Source organism: Thamnophis sirtalis, unplaced genomic scaffold (assembly GCF_051295495.1).
Source record: "Thamnophis sirtalis isolate CommonGarterSnake01/CBP01778 unplaced genomic scaffold, rThaSir2_p1.2 scaffold_1, whole genome shotgun sequence".
NCBI classification, from domain to species: Eukaryota; Metazoa; Chordata; class Lepidosauria; order Squamata; family Natricidae; genus Thamnophis; species Thamnophis sirtalis.
Genome location: NW_028261381.1, coordinates 109,804,001 through 109,825,558, shown reverse-complemented (window position 1 = coordinate 109,825,558; position 21,558 = coordinate 109,804,001). Strand labels below are relative to the sequence as shown.

At 39.8% G+C, this 21,558-nt stretch overlaps 2 protein-coding genes and 1 pseudogene across 2 annotated transcripts; all 3 read left to right on the top strand.

The window, feature by feature from the left end:
• The first annotated feature begins 1,952 nt into the window (after window positions 1–1,952).
• LOC148049674 (disintegrin and metalloproteinase domain-containing protein 20-like) lies at window positions 1,953–4,194 on the top strand. Its single transcript, XM_087704390.1, has one exon. The coding sequence runs from the start codon at window positions 1,953–1,955 to the stop codon at window positions 4,146–4,148; it is 2,196 nt and encodes a 731-aa protein (XP_087560516.1). The 3' UTR covers window positions 4,149–4,194.
• A 3,202-nt stretch (window positions 4,195–7,396) lies between these two features.
• Window positions 7,397–9,817, top strand: LOC148049673 (disintegrin and metalloproteinase domain-containing protein 20-like; annotated as a pseudogene).
• Window positions 9,818–12,668: 2,851 nt separating this feature from the next.
• Window positions 12,669–17,175, top strand: LOC148049672 (disintegrin and metalloproteinase domain-containing protein 20-like). The gene has a single exon (XM_087721640.1). It carries the CDS (start codon window positions 12,704–12,706, stop codon window positions 14,891–14,893), a length of 2,190 nt encoding a protein of 729 aa, XP_087577766.1. The 5' UTR covers window positions 12,669–12,703; the 3' UTR covers window positions 14,894–17,175.
• Window positions 17,176–21,558: the final 4,383 nt, after the last annotated feature.

Genomic DNA, 21,558 nt, shown 5'->3' with positions numbered 1-21,558 from the left:
AGGGTCAGGTCTCTTGACCTCGTAGCGGGCAAAGAATATGTTCAATTCCTCTACCAACGAGGCATCGGAGTTGACAATCTTCATCATATTGCCCTTATAGTTGGATATGTGCTGCAGTCCCTGCCTCACTTGCCTCGGATTGTTGTCTGCTAGATGGTTCTCCACCTTTTTTTATATTTTTGTTTAGCTACCTTGATGCCTCTCCGTAGATTTGCCCTGGCCTCATTGTATTTATCTCTGTCCCCTGCCTTAAAGGTGGAATTCTGGGCTCTCAGAAGTATCTGTACCTCTGCTGACATCCAGGGTTTACAATTCCTGTAGACTCTTATGCACTTGTCCACTATTATATTATCAGTGCATGTTTTGATATATGAAGAGTACGGTGTTGGTGTATTCATGCAGTTTTAGATGTTCAAAAATGCGCCACTCAGTGGTTTCAAAGCAATCCTGCAACTGACTGAATGTACCTTCTGACCAGATTTTAACAGTTTTCATGACTGGCTGTGTTCTTTTCCTAAGAGGGAGATACTTTGGGCATAACAGCAGAGAGAGAGGTCGGACGTGCCCAGGTAGGGGGGAAGGGGAATTTCTCCGTATGGCTGTTTTAAGTTTGAGTACATATGGTCTAAAATGTTCTTCCCTCTGGTGGGCATTGCAAATTCTACACAAACTTAGGGAGAACAGTCTTTAGATTGGCTTGGTTAAGTCCCCAGCCACGACAAAAGTGCCCTCGGGATGAGTTTGCTGCTTCCTTGAGATGACATCATATAGCTTAGAGAGTTCCATGCAACATTGACATCAGGTAAAATATAGACAGCGATAATTATCATAGTGATAATTAGCGATAATTATCATAGTGATTAACCTACGTGCCATAGGTTTGCCATCATGGCTCTAGGCAGATAAAATAACCTACATATGACAGTCATCAATTCCACATCTGGGGAACAGTACGTATATATTACTCTGCTATTAGCACACCAGTCACTGTGTATAGAAATACAAGGTGGTCCTCCTTTGCTCTTACCAGATTTTCCATTTCTATCAGAGCGGTAGATGGCATGGCTAGTTAGCCCCACTGCCTCATTGGGTACGAATGGCTGTGGCCAGGTCTCCGTCACAATCATCACTCAGCATTCGTGGATAAACCTCCATGCTGCCATCTGCAGCTCTATTTCGTCGATTTTATGGATGAGAGAGCTAGTGTTTGTCAAAAAAATGCTTGCTAGCCCTGGTCTGTGGGGCTGTTTCCATAGCTGAGCTAACAGACCAGCTCTACATCCACACTTCTGTTTCCGCTCCTTTCACCACTGTTCATGCTTCCCAGATCTGACAATGATCCATGGAGAACCTGGAAGTCTTGCTATGCAGTTCGGTATGTTATGGGACCGCTGGAAATCACTGGTAATATCGGATTGACTTGCAAAACTGATGTAACTCTGCATGGCTGTAGACAAGTTTTACCCCATAAACTCCACTGTTCACTCACAAACATACACACATTATTCCAAACAGCCCACCGACACTGGGAGCTCAGAGCCGCAGTATCTGCATGCAATGCCATCTTGGATTATGCATCCAACTGCATCTTGGATTATCCACCCAAAACTACAAAAGCAGTACAGTCATACAGGGCATTTTTCAAATCGACCAGGATCCATTTATGGATTGTTTCCAACTTTCCTGTAAAGGAGGGTGGGTCGCTCAAGTTAAAAACCTAGCAATGACTAAACTATTCTTTGGCTGTCAGTTTTCGTTCTTGCTCTATGAAGCTCCACCCATATTCCAAAGAATTCCATGTATTGTTGCTATGGTCAGAATCTTTCAACTTGTGATTCGTACACATCCTTCCTTACTTTTTCTCTAGCCCACAAAAGTTATAGTGGACTCTCTTTCCACGAATAAGGTGTCAAGAGGTTCTACTTTGATGGGTTTCTTTCTCTCGATGGGAAATGGATATGTATATTTCATGGCTATTTGTGATGCTGTTGAGGAAGAGCTTGGCTGGGACCGTTGAAGAGAAATGGCCTCCAGGCTTTAAGCATATTTCTTATGAAATAATCATTCCCAGGAAAGTGACTCCCAAGTCTGGACATGAGGAACCAGAGCATGTAAGCTATTTACTGCAGATTGGAGGGAATAAGCAAGTGGTCCATCTCAGACAGAAGTGGGGTTTGGTGCCTAAACATTTCCCTGTGTTCTACTATAATGAAGAAGGAGATCTCCAGATGGAGCAACCTTTCATCAGAGGTGATTGTTTTTATCGTGGCTTTGTTCAGGACAAACCCTCTTCTCTGGTCACCCTCAGCTTTTGCTCAGGAGGACTCAGAGGTATTTTGCAATTAGAAAACAGAACATATGAAATTGAGCCAGTTGAGGCATCTGATATCTTTCAGCATGTTTTATATGCTCTGGAAGAAGAACAAGGTGCGATCTCGATGAGATGTGGACTAACGAAAGAAGAGGAATGGTATCAAAAGGCCATTATGCCAAAAATGGAAAACCTACAGGATAGAGGTGCTTCCAAGTGGTGGCCACACACTAGACATGCAGAGATTGCTTTTGTGATAGATCATGAACGATATTTGAAATTTAACAGAAATAAAACTCTGGTTGCTATGGATGTAATAGATATTCTTCATATAGCAAATTCAATGTATGATCCACTGTCTGTTAAACTGTCTTTAGCTGGACTGGAAATCTGGACCCAAAGGAATCCCATAAACCTTAAGTGGGACATACATAAGACCCTTAGATCTTTCACTGATTGGAGAAAACGATCACTACAAAGACGTCTAAGGAATGACGCTGCTCATTTATTTGCATTCAAGAATTTTAGTGAACTAGGATTAGCATTCATAGGAGGAATTTGTACTGATGACTATGGATCTGCTGTTGAACAATACGTAACCCCCAGCCTGTTCACTATATCTTTAATCTTTGTTCATGAGCTAGGACATAATCTCGGAATGAGCCATGATAGAAAATATTGTTCATGTGAAAAAGTTCGCTGTGTTATGGGGGCAGCTCTTTCAGGCTATGGTAAGTTCAGCAATTGTAGCTATAAGGATTATTTCAAGAACAGAAATGCAAAGTGTTTACTAGATCTACCAAATCCAAATAAAACATACACCATCAAATTTTGTGGAAACAAGGCAGTGGATGATGGGGAGCAATGTGATTGTGGTTCTGAAGCTCAGTGCAAGTCAGATCCCTGTTGCCAATCTAATTGTATGTTGCGTCCTGGTGCTACTTGTGCCTTTGGCTTATGTTGTAACAAGTGTCAGTATCAAAAAGCTGGAACTGTTTGCAGAACAACGACTAGCAGTTGTGATCTTCTTGAATACTGCAATGGAACTTCTGAAAGGTGTCCTGAAGATGTTCATGTGATGGATGGTACCCCATGCAGAGATGGTACATATTGCTACAATGGGAATTGCAACACTCACGACAAACAGTGCAAAACAATTTTTGGCAGCAGTGCAATAGCTGCTTCTGATGTTTGCTTCAGGGAAATGAATACCAAAGGTGATCGTTTTGGAAACTGTGGCCTTCAATATAAGAACTATAAAAAATGTAAAGTTGAGAATGTCCTGTGTGGCCGTATCCAGTGTGACAATGTGGAAAGCTTGCCTTCTTTGGAGGAACACAGTACAATAATTCAAACTTCCATTGACAAGAAGCAGTGCTGGGGTATCGACTACCACCTTGGAATCGGCATCATGGATATAGGCGCAGTGAAAGATAGCACCCCTTGTGGCAGTGACATGATATGCATCCATCAAAAGTGTGTCAGTATAGGCAGCTTAATGTATGATTGTACCGTCACAAAGTGCCATAATCGGGGAGTGTGTAATAGTCGTAAACATTGTCACTGTGATTACGGATGGAAACCTCCTGACTGTCAATACGAAGGCTATGGAGGCAGCATAGACAGCGGACCATGTTCAAAACTGTATTCCAACAGATATTTTTCAAAAACTAGAGAGATAGGAGGATTAATATATGGCCTTTGTGGTGCTATTGTTTCTATTGCTTTGGTTGTACATTTCAAAAATACACTAATGGACAAGTTTAAGAAATGGAGGGGGAAAAATTCATCCAACAGAATCAACAGAAGAATATCAACAGTAAATCATAAAGCATAACAACATCCAAGGTATCAGATATAAAGCTTGGAAGCAATGGGTAAAGACTAAAAGAACTAACTTGGGGGGCATCTTAGTGTTTAAATTATATTTTAACATTTTTCTTTCAGATTGATTTATGAAAAACCTTTATTTGAAAGGAAAGGTCTTCTGATATACATTAATTTTATTTAAGAGGCATCCTTTTTATCTGAATTTCTGTATCACAAAAGAGGGAAAGTTCTAAAATTAATTCATAACTTTCAATAGAAACTAGGGAGAGAAACTAAATCCTGTGGTAGCCTTCTCCAATTGGGCAGTCATAATACAAGAGGAATTCAGTAGAAATGATCAATGATACTTCCTCGTAACCCAGAGATAAATGTCTTTCATCTCTACTACCAGTAGCACTATGACGTCTTTGTATTTTTCCTCTTCATTTGATAGAACCATCTTCTTCACACCAAGGATCACTTGTACAATCAGCATGCTCCTTTCCTAGTAGGAAAGGATCACACAAGACTACTAAATAGGTCAGGAAGATGTCTTTAACAGCTCTCAGTGAGCACCGAATCTTGGTTGGAAACATGTGAAATTGCCTTCTTGAGATGATTGTATCCAGCCTTGTCTTTTTCGTAACTCTTTTGTGGATTTTGCAATATTGCGTTTCTTATTTGTGATCCTGCTCTGCTTGTGAATTTCCATGTATTGCCACTCCTTTAAATATCCAATGGCAGCTCTTTCATCGCTCCTGTTCTGAAACATCATACTTCCTAGTTTATTCCACATACTGCAATGCTATTCATTTCTGTTTTTGCTTTGACAGTGGAAAGGCATGGATTACTTATTTGTCCCAAATACAATTATCCATTGATTTACTTTCCAAAATCCCTTGATGTAAATAAAGCTTTCAAAGGATTTTTGATGTTTTTCTTCATAATGTAGAATACCTAGAATACCTAGAAGAAACTGCTGTCATATTTCTTAGTAGTTATTGCTTCTAGACTGGGAGGAGCTGTTTTCTTCAAAACATCTTCTCACAAAAGCCAACCAGTTCTTAAATTGCCACATATATGCTTGACTCCCCATCTTTCTCTGCTACATTTATCTTAGAAATTCACAGTATTGTGGTTCCTAGAAAATCCAGTTGGCAGGCTTGAAAACTTTTTCTGGGAAAGATGACCAGGGAAACAGCAACACAGGGATTGAGAGGAAAAAGGAAGATGGCAGCCCTTCTCCAAGAACTTTAATAGTTTGTTCAATCCACACTGTGTGCCAAGTCAGTTACTTTGACAGTGGAGTTTTTTCCTTTGATTCTTGCAGAAGCTTTCCCCTAACAAATTTGGGAAACCATTTAAGTTCCATTTGAAAAGTCCCAGCCTAGAGGAGCAAATGTGGAAAGGATATTTATACATATGCTTTTATTTTTGGAGGGTAGTTGGAGTAGATGTACAAAGAGCTGTGTAACACTTCCACACTTCCACCAATTCACAATAACCATCATAGGAAAATAATCAGATGATGATTTTCCCTATTCTTATATTGAATGTCACAGACTTTAGATGGGGTGCATTCCACTGATCTAACTAAGGGCTTTGGATACCTGGAGATACAGTTGGGCTGGTGGAGGATTTTGCAGTCAGAGGTGTAAAGTCCAATAAATGTAACACTTCCAATTATTTGGTAAATGCCGTAGGTATCACTCAAAGAGCTTTGACAATCATTGCCTTAATGATTGTTCCTTTTCTTTTAAAAAAAAACCCACCTTGATTTTGTGTTCTTTTTTACTTTTTTTTATTGTTTTTCATCATATGGAAGATGTCCTAATATTGTTACAGTATATCTACAAGTCTCACTTTCTTATTTTTCAATAATAGTAATGCTGACTGGTGTCTTTCAGTTACATGTTCTGAATTTTAAAATCCCATAAGATCTCTTCTGCATCTTTTCTAAAACTTTTCAGGAATATGGTCCTAGTAATTGTTGATAACCATGAAGCCAAGCATTTCACATAAGTTCCAATATACAATTTTTGCAACTCTGTGTGATGTTACTTCAGCTCAGTTTGGACAATTTTGCTACAGCCACTAATGAAATTTTAGTTTCAACTTTGATTTAACATGGTTTAATCCCAATTTATCTAGGTGTTGATTGTTGGTGATCTTGTGTTCTGGTACCACTGAAAAAAAAACAGGAGTCATCTACAGTAAGGACTGTAACAATTTTTAGGTATGACAGACAGCAAAAGACTGTCCCGATACATTCATGAATACCAACTATCAGTGGGAAGACAAATGAAAACTTCTTAATCCCACAACATATGGACAGACACAACCATAATTTGAATGGGGAAATGGTTAGCGTCCTTAACCAAGCTAATTCTCAAAGTGCAAGGGAATTCTTGGAAACTTGGTATGCAGACAAATCAGCCATCAGCAGGCACACAGAAATAAAACAACATTTGCAAACCATTGGAAAGAGAGAATAAAAAAGTTTAAAAGGAGACAAAGAGATCAAGACATTCATTTTTGGAATTTATTTTTAGTAGGCTTTTGATCCCACTCAACATAAGTTGCATAGAATCTATAGAATCGAATGTGATCTTTGTTGAACAGGACAATTCTTCTTCTTTCATGTAACATAAAAGCACAGTCTGTTCAGCTTTTAAAATTGGGTTTATTTGTATTAAGAGTGCAACCCTGTGGTCTTTTAACAGATTTTCCCTTCCCCACTCGCTGCCCACCCCCTGATATTTGTCTTTAAGGCAAAGACTGCACTATTTGGTATGTAAAAAGACCAAGATATTTTTATAGCTAAAGATGATCTGGATGAAAGGAAGAAAAGCCAAATAAGCATGAATTAAAAATTAGAAGGTTCATCAATTTATTGATTTTGAGCTCTTACAAAGCAACGCCCCTCCTGGTGTGACAGGCTACTTCACTATCCACTCAAATTATGAACTAATTCACTTCAATACACACCTTGGGCCAATCAGAGAAAATATGCAGCTTATTCCCGTTAGATAAACTAGAGGGCAATAAGACATGAACAGAAGTTATTCTACATTTGGTTTTTTAAACTCTACCTACATTCCAAAATCTATTGCAATTCTGTTGTTATGTACAGAATCCTCATTTTCAAATCTTTTAAGTTTCTCTCTCTCTCCTATCCCTCTCTCTTTGTCTCAGTCTTTCACTATCCCTCTGTCTTCCTCCCTACCTCCCCCCTCTCCCTTTTCTATAAAAGGGTTCTACTCTCATTCTGCGAAAATGAATACCTGTCTGTCATTGTTGAGTGTGATGTTCCTTAAGATCATCCAAAATGCAGCTTCTAGACAGGCACCTCCTCAGGGCTTCAGATATGCCTCTTATGATGTGATCATCCCAAGAAAGCTGTCTCCCAAGTATGGGCAAGAAGAACCCCAGGATGTGAGCTACCTCCTGCCCATTGAAGGAAATCCCCATGTGGTATTCCTCAGGCAAAGAAGGAATTTCATCCCTAAGGTCTTTCCTCTCTTCACCTATAATACATCAGGAGATCTCCAAGTGGATCATCCTTTTATCAAGGATGATTGTTTCTACCATGGATTTATATAGAGAAAGTCTCCTTCTCGAGTCATCCTCAGTACATGTTCAGGAGGGCTGAGAGGTCTCTTGCTAAGACCTATGAAATTGAACCAGTCCAGGAATCTTCTACCTTTCAACAGTGGTGTTTCAGTTAGAAGTAGAGGAAGGGGCTCCCCGAATGACTTGTGGAGTAGGAGAGGAACAACAGAGCCATCAACAGGACATAATTCCTGAAACAGAGAATCTTGGAAACAAAGATGTTTTTGGAAAATCCTGGTGGCCACATACTTTTGTTAATCTTTTATTACGATGCGAGTTCTGGATATTATCCACACTGCAAATTCATTCTATCATCCACTTTCTGTTCATCTGTCAATAATAGGCTTAGTAATCTGGTCACAAAAAAAATCTCATAGACATGGAGGTAGCATTGACAGTGGGCCACTTCCACTAATGGTACAGTCTAAAACTAAGATGAAAACCTCATCTCTGTCTAGAATACTCTGTGCCCTTTGTTTCACAATTGTTTCTGCTCGTCTGATTATCTGGTTCAAGTATGGACTGAGAATCCAATTTGGAAAATTTCAGGAAAGAAATGTTCTGATGTTCTGACAAAATCAAAAGAGGAAGGAACAACAGTAAAAATCACGTTTGCTTAGAATGCACCACAAATCCAGTATAATCACAAGAATTAACAGTCTATTTTAAAAAAGGCATCTGGAATTTCAATGTATTAAATTAAACCGTTTTAATTTTTTTAGGTTAAAATTCCAAGTTCAACTTTGGGAAGAGTTAATTCACCTTGTCCCAGGTTATTAGTTCCTATCAACATGCAGAAAGCTATACCAGCAAGAAAGCATAATTAAAATGCATCAGCTGTTTTAGTACATCTTCATTTTTTGCTAGCATATTTTTGTTCTCACTAAGAATTAGTCCAGTCAGCCACAATAATAGTTTAAACCTATTGTTTGCTAGATTAAAATCAGAACATTTCTTTCCAAGATTGATGAAAAATTTGAAGGCTGCTTGTTCCTATCCACTGTCAGAATTTTGGTGGTGTGAACTATTATTATGAGATAAAAACAGGAGCAAAAGAGAGCATATAGCACATAGAACTATTATAGAATTAATAGTGGTTTATATAGAAATATATGTAGACATGCACATGGATATAAATTCCTTACGACTCAGCTATTGACACAAGGAGAGAAATGAGATACGCAACAAAATAGAAAAACGCCCTCTAATGGTCACACACACATATATTCATACATACACACATTGAATTGATGAATAATCCTCCTTGCATCAGCTTCCAGTTTACATCCTACAACTTTATGTCAGCTGGCAGCTATTAAATCCTCAGTTTCCTGACACTCCTTCCATTTAAAGCTGTACATCTGATAATCCAAAGACTTTGACATAGTCTATACTTTTCTACAGATACAAAACAATGCTGTAATCTGATCAGTTTCTCCTTTACATCTTCTCTTACGTTACAGTATTTAATGTCTACTTGTTTACATTATATTACATTACCATTTACATCTTTCAGCAATAGTACATACATTGTGTATTAACAACATTTCCTGGTACTGTTGCGGTTCATATCTAACACTGTATGCTCTGACCTCACTCACAGTAAACTGTTCATTATGTCCTTGCCTCCTCCTCCGGTTACTACTCTCCCTGCTACAAATCCTACTAGTACCATTACTACTATTTCTGCAGGCACTACTCCTACGTTCATTATCTACTGCTTCTGTACACTCTGTCTCATTAATCTCCAATACAATCTGCTTACCATCTCTTGGTTGGATACCTTTACTTTCTATTTAACTTCAGCTTCCTCCATTTATCTTGTTGTTCCTTAGGCAATGGCCATGACCATATCTCTTGATGTTTCCGGGGTTCATTATGAATACCACCTACTCTAACCCTACTTGCAATGAACTGCTCAGGAGGTATACCTTTATTACACCATTCAGGTCTCCTAGGTATAACACTGTTAGCTCACGTTGCATTTATTTTTATTCACAGGATACAGCTTGTACTGTGCCTCCTTACAAACAGCACATTCTAAATACCTCTTCCACTGCTTTCGCTTTGGCTTATGCCACCTAGCTGGGTCTGGCATCTCCTTGAATACTTTCAAACTTGCATGCCTCAATCTTCTATGTAACACGTATATACAATTGTCATGTGTAGGAGCATTCTTAAGTACACATGCACAACTATTCTCTTGCAAACCCAAAATATAGACCATCCTTTTTAACTCTTTCAGTTTCTCTGCCGGCATCCTGGACTGTTGGAGATGCTGGTTTGTGCTGAACACACTCTCCTTCCTTTCCTGTTCTCCTCTCCAGCTGTTTCTGCTGCTCCTCTAACAACCGACCAGTTAAATATGCCATGGTTAAATCCTGTCCTTGCATGGACTCTAGACTAGTCATAAGAACATCCCATGAACTGTCCAAAGACCTAAGCACCACATATGCCTTGTGTGCTTCAGTAAAAGTCATTCTCTTTTCTTTCAACTTAAGGAATGTCCTTCTCATATTCTGCAAATATGTGGAAATACACTCTCCTGGCTTCAGCTGTGCCTTATACAATTTCCAAGTCAGCAACACCTTGCTACCTGCAGACTCTCTCACATAAACACTACGCAACTCCTCCCAGCACTGTTTTGCAGATTGTTTTTTAAAATGCTTTTTATTAGATAAACATTAAAAACATTGGATATAGTGCGACAATTCTTGCATAAGCATTTCCATGTAGTTTTTGAATCTTACAATAATTACAGTTTCTATCCATTACATAGGTATGTGTAGTCAGTCAAATTACCTGCCCATTAATCCCCTTTTTATATAATTACTAACCATACAAATACTTATCCAATTCCTATATATCACACAATCTTAATACCATATTTTCTAATTCCTAACTTCTCTGCGTTTTTCTGTCCTGTTTTTTACCCTCATTTCTAACCATCAACTACCATTTGTCCCAAATTTCATGATATTCCATCTCACCCTTGTCTTTGAGCTCTAGAGTCAGTCTGTCCATTTCTGCGCACATCATTATTTCTTGTTCCGAGAGAGTCTTTTTATTTTTCCATTTTTGTGCAAAAACCATTCTTGCTGCCGCTAAAATATGCAGCCTTAAATAAATCCACCTTTGCCATATTTTTTCTTTTGTGATCCCTAATCAAAATAGTTCTGGCCTCAATTCCATCTTTTGATTTAGCATCTCTTTCTCATCTGGTGCCAAAAAAGCATGATTTTCGGGCACTCCCACCACATATGGTAAAAGGTTCCTAATGCAGCATTACATTTCCAACATCATGGCGGTGGGGTGTGCCACCTATAGAACATCTTGTATAAGTTTTCCTTATATGAGGCTAAAGTTAACTTTCTGTTTCTTTCCCATAGGTCTTGCCAATTGTCCAAATCTATGCTGTAACCAAAGTTCCCAGTCCATACTAACATGATTTCCTTTACCTGCTCTTCCACCATTGTGTAATCCAATAAGTATTGGTACAGTTTTAAAATCATTTTTTCCTCTTCACCTAGTAAACGTTTATCTAATACTGTGGGTTCTTTCTTAATCTTCCCATTCTTTTTTGTCTTTTACGTATCTGGACTGAAGTTGTAAATAAGCCCACCATTCCAGTTCTATTCCTTCGTCATATAATTCTTTTCTTGATTTTAGTTCACCTCTTTCATTTAGCATCTCCTTATAAGTTATTACTTTCCCTAAATTAATAAAATTCGGATGTACAATCATCTCCAGCGTCGATAACCAGTTTGGGGTTTACATGTAATTTTGCTGTTTGATCCTCATCCATGTAGATCTCCTTTTATATGATGCCTCTGGAAGTACTGGTGGGCTTTATATTTTCCATCCCATAGGAAGGCATGCCACCCCATTTGCATACCACGACGTAAATAAAGCTTTCAAAGTATCTTTTGATGTTTTCCTTCATAATGTAAAATACCTAGACGTAACTGCTATCATATTTCTTAATAGCAAACCACATCTATGAACACCAGCATCAAGAAGACACAATAAAAACTCCTTAATCCCACAACACATGGACAGACACAACCATAATTTGAATGGGGAAATGGTCATCATCTTAGACCTAAATCAAGCTAATTCTCTACGTGCAAGTGAACTCTTGGAAACTTGGTATTCAAACAAATGAGCCATCAACAGGCACATAGAGATAAAACAACAATTGCAGACCATTGGAAACAAATAATGAAAAAGGAAGCAAAGATGCCAAAACATTCATGTTGGGCATCTATTTTTAGTAGGCTTTTGATCCCACTCAACATCAGATGCATAGAATTTATAGAACCCAGCACAATCTTTGTTGAAGAGGACAATTGTTCTTCTTGTTGATCTCTCACGTAACATAGAAGTACAGTCTATTCAGCCTTTAAAATTGGGTTTATTTGTGCTAAGAGTCCAACTTTGTGGTCTTTAATAGATTCTCTCCCGCTCCCCAATAACATTCTTACAGCAAAGACTGAGGCACTTGGTATGGAAAAGTATCAGATCCTTTTATAGTCAAAGATAACCTGTATGAAAGGAGCAAAAGCCAAATAAACATGAATTAGAAATTAGAAGGTTCAGCAGGTTATTGATTTGGAGCTCTTACAAAACCACACATCGCCTGGTGTGATAGGCTACTTCAATATCCACTCAAATTATTGAATTTCAATTCACACCTTGAGCCAACTAGAGAAAATATCAGTTTATTACTGTTAGAGAGCACTAGGATATGAACAGTAGTTATTCTACATTGGTTGTTTAAACTCCGCCTCCATTCCAAAAATCTATTGCATTTCCGTTGCTACTGGTATGTTCAGAATTCTCATTTTCAAATCTTCAAATTCAAAACCCTAAGTCAATCTGTCTGTCTCCCCCATCTCTCCTTCCCTCCCTCCCTTGCTCTCTCTCTCCCTTTTCCAGAATAGGGTCAGTTACTACATTCGTTCTGCGAAAATGAGTGTCTGTCTGTCACTGTTGAGTGTGATATTGCTTAAGATTGTCCAAAATTCAGCTTCTGGACAGGCACCTCCTCAGGGCTTCAGATATGCCTCTTACGATGTGATCATCCCAAGGAAGCTGTCTCCCAGGTATGGACAAGAAGAACCCCAGGATGTGAGCTACCTCCTGCCCATTGAAGGAAATCCCCATGTGGTATTCCTCAGGCAAAGAAGGAACTTCATCCCTAAGGTCTTTCCTCTCTTCACCTATAATACAGCAGGAGATCTCCAGGTGGACAATCCTTTTATCAAGGATGATTGTTTCTACCATGGATTTATTCAGAGAAAGTCCCCTTCTCAAGTCACCCTCAGTACATGTTCAGGAGGCCTGAGAGGTCTCATACAAATGGAAAATAAGACCTATGAAATTGAACCAGTTCAGGAATCTTCTACCTTTCAACATGTGGTGTTTCGGTTAGAAGTAGAGGAAGGTGCTCCCCGAATGACTTGTGGAGTAGGAGAAAAACAACAGAGCCATCAACAGGACATAATTCCTAAAACAGAGAATCTTGGAAACAAAGAAATTTTTGGAAAATCCTGGTGGCCACATACGAGATATGTTAAGGTAGCAATTGTGATTGATCATGAACGATATTTGAAGTTTCAAAGCAATGAATCTTTTATTACAATGCAAGTTCTAGATATTATTCACACTGCAAATTCATTTTATGATCCACTTTCTGTTCATCTGTCAATAACAGGCTTAGTGATCTGGTCACAAAAAAATCTCATAGACATTACCCACATAGCAGATGACACACTTTTATCATTTAATGAATGGAGAACAAACCATTTACTTGATATTTTAAAGAATGATGTTGCTCACTTATTTGCTTATAAAGATTTTGGGTTAACAGTAGGACTTGCATATATAGGTACTATATGTAACAATTACGTGGCAAGTGCTATTGAATCCTATAGAACCCCCAGTTTGTTTTATATGTCTGTCATATTTACTCATGAACTGGGACATGTTCTTGGAATGCAGCATGATGAGCAATTTTGTCATTGTGAAAAGAGTGAATGCCTTATGGCACCATTTGCAGCAGAGACTGATAAATTTAGTAACTGCAGTTTCAAGGATTATTTCCATTATAGAAACACTGAATGTTTATTTGTCCCACCAGAGACTAACACAACATTTAAGTTTGAATCCTGTGGTAACAAAAGAGTGGAAAAGGGAGAGCAGTGTGACTGTGGGTCAGAAACACAATGCAAGTCAGATCCGTGCTGTCAAGCTAATTGTCGTTTGCGCCCTAGGGCTGTTTGTACCTTTGGACTGTGCTGTGCTAACTGCCAGTATCGTCAACGTGGAACTATTTGCAGAGAGAAGATTAGCAGTTGTGATCTCCCTGAATATTGCAATGGGACTTCAGAGCACTGCCCAGAAGATGTGCATGTGCAAGATGGTGCCGTGTGCAATGATGGCGTGTATTGTTATCATGGGAACTGCACGACTCATGATATGCAGTGCAAAATGATATTCGGCAGTGGAGCAAGAGTCGCTTCTGAAGTTTGCTTCATAGAAGTGAATAATAAAGGTGATCGCTTTGGCAACTGCGGCCTTAAACATGGAATTTACAAGAAATGTGATACTGGGGATACCCTCTGTGGCCGTATCCAGTGTAAAAGTGAAGAAATTCCTTCTTTGGAGGATCACACTACAATAATTCATAGTTCCATTGAACATAATGATTGCTTCGGCACTGACTATCACACTGGGATGAAGGTAAATGATATTGGAGCCGTGAGAGATGGTACTCCTTGTGGCGATAAAATGTTGTGCATTGAGGCTAGTTGTGTCAATGTGTCCATTCTGAAATATGACTGTAATGTCACAATGTGCCACAATCGTGGAGTTTGTAACACTCTCAAACACTGTCACTGTGATGTTGGATGGGCCCCTCCAGACTGCAGAAATCGAGGCTATGGAGGTAGCATTGACAGTGGGCCACTTCCACTTTCAGTACAGGCTAAAGCTGAAATGAAAACCTCATCTGTAGCTGCAATACTCTCTGCTTTTTGTCTCACAATTGTTTTTACTGGTCTAGTTATCTGGTTCAAGGATGGGCTGAGAAACCCATTTGGAAATTTTCAGGGAAGAATCCATGCTACAAAATCAAAAGATGAAGGAACACCAGTGTAACTCATCTTTGGTAAGAATGAAAAACCCATTCACTATAAGCCCAGGAATTAACAGTCAATTTGAAAAACAAAGACTTCCAAAATTTCATTGTTTAAAGTTGTCTCCCCACACACATTTTTTGGGGTGGAACTTGACTACTTTGGAGGGGAAGAAACCCCCAATCTATGTAAAGTAGAGTTAAAGCAAATCTTTCATTTCTAAATAATAATAAATAGTTTTAATTTTAGATCTCAAAACTTCAAGTTCAAAGTGGAAAGAAGAGATTATTCAGAGGCAGCTTGTCCCAGTGTGATGGTTCCTAGTTTCTATTAACTGGCAGAAAGTTGTAGTAGCAAGAAAGTACAATTAAAACCCACCATCAGTTTTTTATTACTTCTTCATTTTTCTGCTGGAATGTTTTTATTCTCCCTAAGATTTAATGCAATGAGTCATCATAATAGATTAACTAGTGTCTTCTCTCTGGAAGTCAGAGAATTTATTTTCAGGATTAATGAAAAACTGCTTGCTCCTATCCTACCAAAGCCATTGACTGAAAAACTGCTACATATACAATGATAGGTGGCTTTCTCTGTAGCCCAATAAATACTTTTATTAACCCTTGAGTACACTCTTCAATGAATTTTAGAATCATCTGAAGCTGTTGATTGAGTCTGCTTCTGGATTGACCTGCAGTGATCATCAATCGGCCACTGAAGAGAACTCTCCAGAATAGGCTTGTAAATGAAGCATGTATGAGATGCAGATACATTGACCGATACACAGCTATGCCAACAGTACATTGGATGTCAAGGAAAGATCGAGAAGCATTGTTGATTATAGGTAATTTCGGCTGCCAACACAGCACTGCACATCGATCTTTCTCTAACTCTGTCCCAGTAAGATTAATGATGAAATTATTATGGACGTTTAGTATTGTGGAGGCACTCAATGACTACTGGAGAAGGACATCTCCGACATGGGCCTCTGTGTTATTCAGTTATAACTTTTCTCATCAGTTCTACTATGATTGATCTGTTTGAAATAAATTGTTTTTTAGGTTTTTATCCCACTGGAAACATTAGCTTTCAGTGTCATCTGTGTACCCAGGTACCAATTCATCACACACTGCAAAACACACACACACAGAAACATACATTCAGAGATAGAGAGAGAAACAGACAGACAAAGAGAACAACACATTCATATAACCAACTCTCAACTCCCTGCTGCTCTTCATCTGATAGAAGGTTACCTTCATTCAATTACCACCAAGTTGTCTTCTGGCTCTTACCCAGAACCAAGAATCAATCAATTTTTAATGGTACCTGAAACAAAGAAATGCAGCCATGTTGATTCTTCCTTTCTTCTTCTTTTGGGGACAGTCCCAGTGTGGCTCCCTCTCCATTCTCCACCATAATGGGAATGTTAACTGGACAGCCCTTCCTTTTGCTTCCAAGGCTGATCAATTGTGCTTGTGTTCAGCCGAGATCCAGACTACTGTACCAACAAGGAGAAAGTCCACCAGTGAGTCAGCTCCAAATGCAGTGGATGTCCTTGCACAAAGATCTATTCCTTCCTTGATCCATTGCTCTGTGACTCCACTTGTGGTGTTTCTTCTTTTTTTTCAAGCCACCTTGTGAGTCTTTGGTGACCAAGATCCCAATACGACTAGGTTTAACTGCCAGTCCTTCTCTGTCTTGTGCTCTACTGATGCATTTTTAACTTGGGGGGAAACAGGGTGTCACATCCAAAACATGTCACACTAAGTAAATGAAATGGCAACAAGGGGCCCAAAAGATGATTTCTTTCTCTTTTAATGTTATTTCCTTTGGCTAAACTGTTATTGTGTGGAATTAGGTGGGGTTGCTATCTAACATTTGTGCAGCTTCCAAGAGGGAAAAGATGTCCTGTTCTACTTTCTGCTCCCATTTTACCCCTTATTTATTCTGGGACATGATAGGAATGCTATCCACAAAGATTATTCAGATGTAAGAGAATGACTAACATGTCTTTCTGTATATTTCAAAGCATGATGAATGTCTGAAGGACGCTCATTAATCTAACGTGGAGTCAAACAGGAGGGGATTATAGACACTTGGTATTTCCACTAAGATAGTTCACTTAGCCAGTTCTCAATAGTCTATTCCTGGCCATGAAGAGATAGCGGATGAATTGGGAATTTAGTATCAGTCCTAGTATTTGCCAGTCTATTCCTGTTGCCGGCTGGTGAATGAACATTTGGGCAAGTGGATGGGGCTGGGGTTCAGTCTCAATCTTTGTTACTAAAATTTAGTTTAAAACTCCACAAGATCTCAATCTGCATCTTTTCTCAAACTTTTTTGAGTATGCGATCCTGGTAGTTTTCTTAATAGTGAAGCCAAACTTTTCACCCAAATGCACGATTTTTGAATTTTTTTCTATGGTGTTTCTTCGAGTCAGTTTGGACAATTTTTCTAAAGCCACTAATGAGATTATATATTCCAAATTTATTTAATGTGGTTTAATCCCTCTTAACTGGGTGTTAATTTCTCTGACCAGGTGAACTGGTACCACTGACTACTATAACAACAGGGTATCACCATTAGCGCACTAAATAAACTAAAGGCCTCCAAAACACCTTAAGTAAAGTGGAAAAGTAGAAAGGCTGAGAGCGGAGAAATTGGAAAGGTACAGGTTGATGAAACAGAGAAGAGGAGGTGGATGATTTATGACTGTGTGTCTTCCCTGGACTCACCTGGATTTCAGTGAACTACCTTCTGTGTGCTGTGATCAATTGGAGCCAAGGCCCAACAGCTATCTCCTCCTGGGGAAGGAGGAGACTCTGGTCCACCGGAAGGGGCACACTGAGAATTTTGTGGATTTTCTGGATGACAACATCACTCAACTTTGTTCCTAGTTAGAGACTGGGATGATTGCTGTGTTATTTGGGAACATTTCACTGGTGGGTTTCAAAAATTGTTTGAACCTACTCTGTGGGTGTGGCCTCCTTTGTGGGAGTGGCTTGTTGCCCATGTGACCGGATATGAAGATGCCGACGACACTTGTCAGAACCACCTTAAATTACCTCACACACAGCACTGCCATGCATAAGAATATGATGTAAACTTGTTTTTTAAAAGGCATCTTTGGTTTGCGTTAAAAAAACTTCAACAACGCAATGTTCTAATTACACCACAAACGCAGCAGTCATCCTTACCTTTCACAGAGACACTGAGTTTTATAAATATGAGCATGATAGTGTAGAATAATCATATCCAAGGACCAGTGGTGGGTTTCAAAAATTTTTGGAACATCTTCTGTAGGTGTGGCCTGCTTTCCGGGTCCACTGGTGGAACCTCTTCTAACTGGTTTGGTAGATTTGACAAACCGGTTCTACCAAATAGGTGCGAACTGGGAGGAACCCACCTCTGGAACATTTCCATTCTTGCTCCTGAGGAAGTGGAAGGTTCCTAGGGTGTTTGAGCGCAAGCATTTTTGTTTTAGACCCATGCTCCCTCCAGGCTCGGTACTCTCTCCGCTTCTATTTTACATCAACAGGAAGCCATTGGGTGAGATCATCCATCACTATGGACTGAGATATCATCAATATGTTTACGATACACAGCTACATATCTCAGTCCATGGTGAGTTACGTGATGCCCTGATCTCCTTCTCGCAGTACCTGGAGGCCATTAGGGACTGGTGGGGGAACAACAGGTTGAACCTGAACCCTGGTAAGATTGGGTGGCTCTGGGGTGCTTTGGTCCATGGGCAATTGCCATCTTTGATCTTGGATGGGGTGGTTCTGCTCCAAACAGACCAGTAAATAAATGGGATTCTCCTAGATTTGCGATTCCTGCTTGAAAGAGCAGGCGACAGTTGTAGCCAGGAGGGCCTTTGCACAATGTAAATTATGCACCATTTACATCCTTTCCTGGGCCAACAATCCCTGTTCACGGTTATTCATGCCTTATTCACCTGTCTTGACTATAGCAATGTGCTCTACATAGGGCTGCCCTTGAAAAGCCTCCGAAAGCTTCATTTGTTTCAGTATCCATTGGCCTGCATGGTTTTGTGCAGACCTCTATGTGCACATATGATACCTCTTACATGGGAATTACATTGGTTGCCAATTTGCTTCCGTGTGCAATTCAAGGTACTGGTTGTCCCCATTAAAGCCCTTCATCCTTGTGACCAGGTTATCTGAGTGACCATCTCTTGCCGATCACATACAGCTGACTCACTAGAGTGGGGAGGAAAAGAATGTTGTGTGTCCTGTCCTCTATGGAAGTTCATCTGTTGGGACCCAGAAGAAGGGCCCCTTTAGTGTCTCTCTCTCTCTGGAACCTTATCCCTCAAAAAATTAGACTGGCGCCCACCCTGAGACTCTTTCATAAGGAACTGAAGATATGGTTTCACCAGCAGGTTTGGAGAACAGAGAATGGGGTGCAGCTCTTTAAAAGGCTGATTTGAATGTGTGTAGTCACTGAGGGGGCCGGGGAGTTATTATTTTATTTTAATTTTATAATTATTTTTTATACATGTTCTATTATCTGTAAGCCACCTAGAGTCACTGTGAACTAGTAGGCTGCTATATACATTCTCATAAATGAATGAATGAATCAATCAATCAATTAATCAATCAATGATAAACCAACCAACAAACAAACAAAAAAATAGGAGTCATCTACAATATACAGGGTAAGGACTGTAACAGCCACTAGGTAGCATAGACAGCAGAGGACTAGCACACCATATCCATGAACACTAACTAGCAATGAGAGGACACAATAAATCTCCATAGTCGCATAATACACAGATAAACTCGACCATAATTTGGATGGGGAAACAGTCAGCATCCTCGACCAAGTTAAATCCCAAAGTGTAAGGAAATTCTGGCAAACTTGGTATTCAGACAAGTCAGCCATCAGCAAACCCCTCGAGAAGTTAAAAAAGAAGCAAAGAGAGCAAAATATTCATTTTTGGAATCTAATTTTAGTAGGCTTTTGATCCCACTTAACAGGAGGTGTATAGACGCTGTAGTATCCAATGTAATCTTTGTTGAACAGGACAATTCTTGTTGTTGTTGCTGTTTTGTGTAGTTTAAAACGGCATCATTGCTTCCGGTTTGGCATCACGCCGGTGCGAGCTGCCGACAGATCCTCTGCTCGGTTCGCCCGGCCTTTTGCACGAGAATGGCTGTAGCAGGCAAGGTCTTTTCGAGGTGCGAGGACCAGTGGAGAGGGGAAGCATCGGATCAGCGGAGGGAGAAAGGCGATCTCCCCCACGAAGCGAGAGGCTCCCTCAGATCGAGTGCAAAGGAGGTCGGCTGATTAATGGCCGACCAGAAGACGTGACTGCCAGCCTTTAACAAGGAAGGGAAAGACAGCTGCAGGGAACATATCGGATTGAAAGACGGTAAACGAAAGACTTTGATTAAGAACCTAAATTTGACGAAATTAATAATTTAACTTTTCTGAGCACGGATACGTAAGTGGGTGCATCAAGCTGAATCAGCTAGTAAAGACAGACAGGGAAAGATTTAAGAGAGCCGAGTGGCAGATCGGATAGAGAAGGACCGAGTCTTTGAATATTTAAATTTGGAGGATTAACAGTGGGCGAGACGGAGAAGTGAAAGATAGTTGGTTGGATCTGTCCCCCTCGTGGGAAAAAGGGGAAAAAGATCTGCGAGTCACGAGGGTTTGAATCAGCTTTAAAACTCTGGTGAGGCGGTGCCAAGGCATACTGATAGAGACAACAGAAGGGCGACACCTTGAAAGCGAAAACTGAGCGCCGGCGGGGGGGGAAGAAACCATCCCCCCCTGCCTCTTTCTTTACCTCACTGACAACAAGAAGTGATTGATCGGTGAGCTCTGAAACGACTTTCGGGAGCTCGGACCTCTCCCATCTCTTGACTCTCCACGCTGAAACGTTTTCTTCCTATCTAGTGGACACCTCTTAGATATTACAGAACTGTTCTATTGTATACTGTATAGTGCTGCTCTAATTTAACTATCTTGCTTTTTTTTGGGTGTGCGTTATAGTGGATTGATTGTTGTTGAACAACACACTGAGACTTGGGTAGCTGATATATTGTTAACATTACTGTCTAGATACCTAACTCATTGGTTAACCAATTAATTAAGTATAAACTATTCAAAAAGTTTATAGATTAATGTAATAGAACTGTATAAATACTCTAACACCAGCTAGAAGGTACTGGAACTACAGATCAAAGGGGGAGAGCTGAATTAAGTTAAATGGCAACAAGAATAGTAACCTTAACTAAAGGAAGCAAAAAACAAACTTCTCTATCCACTCCGGTGAGGGAAAAGTCGCCTGAGGGCAGGCAGACAGGAGATAAGACAGCCTCAACTTCACAAGGCCAGGAGGTAACAATGGACTCTCTACAGGAAGCAATATTGAAGATGAATGAAAACATCACCAAAGGCCTGGAGGGAGTAAAGAACGAAATGAGTGAAGTTAAAAATAATATGGGGAGGATTGAGGAGCGTGTAGGGGCTATCCAAACAGCTTTGTCAAGGAATGAACAGGAAATCAAAAATGTTAAGGAGAGAACGGAAGTAGCAGAAAAAAGAATAGATAAGACAGAGGATAGACTGGAATCCATAAACACAAATCTGGAGGAGGCCATCCTCCACCTAGAATTAGAGAGATCAGCGTTTTATTTGAGACTACAAAATGTA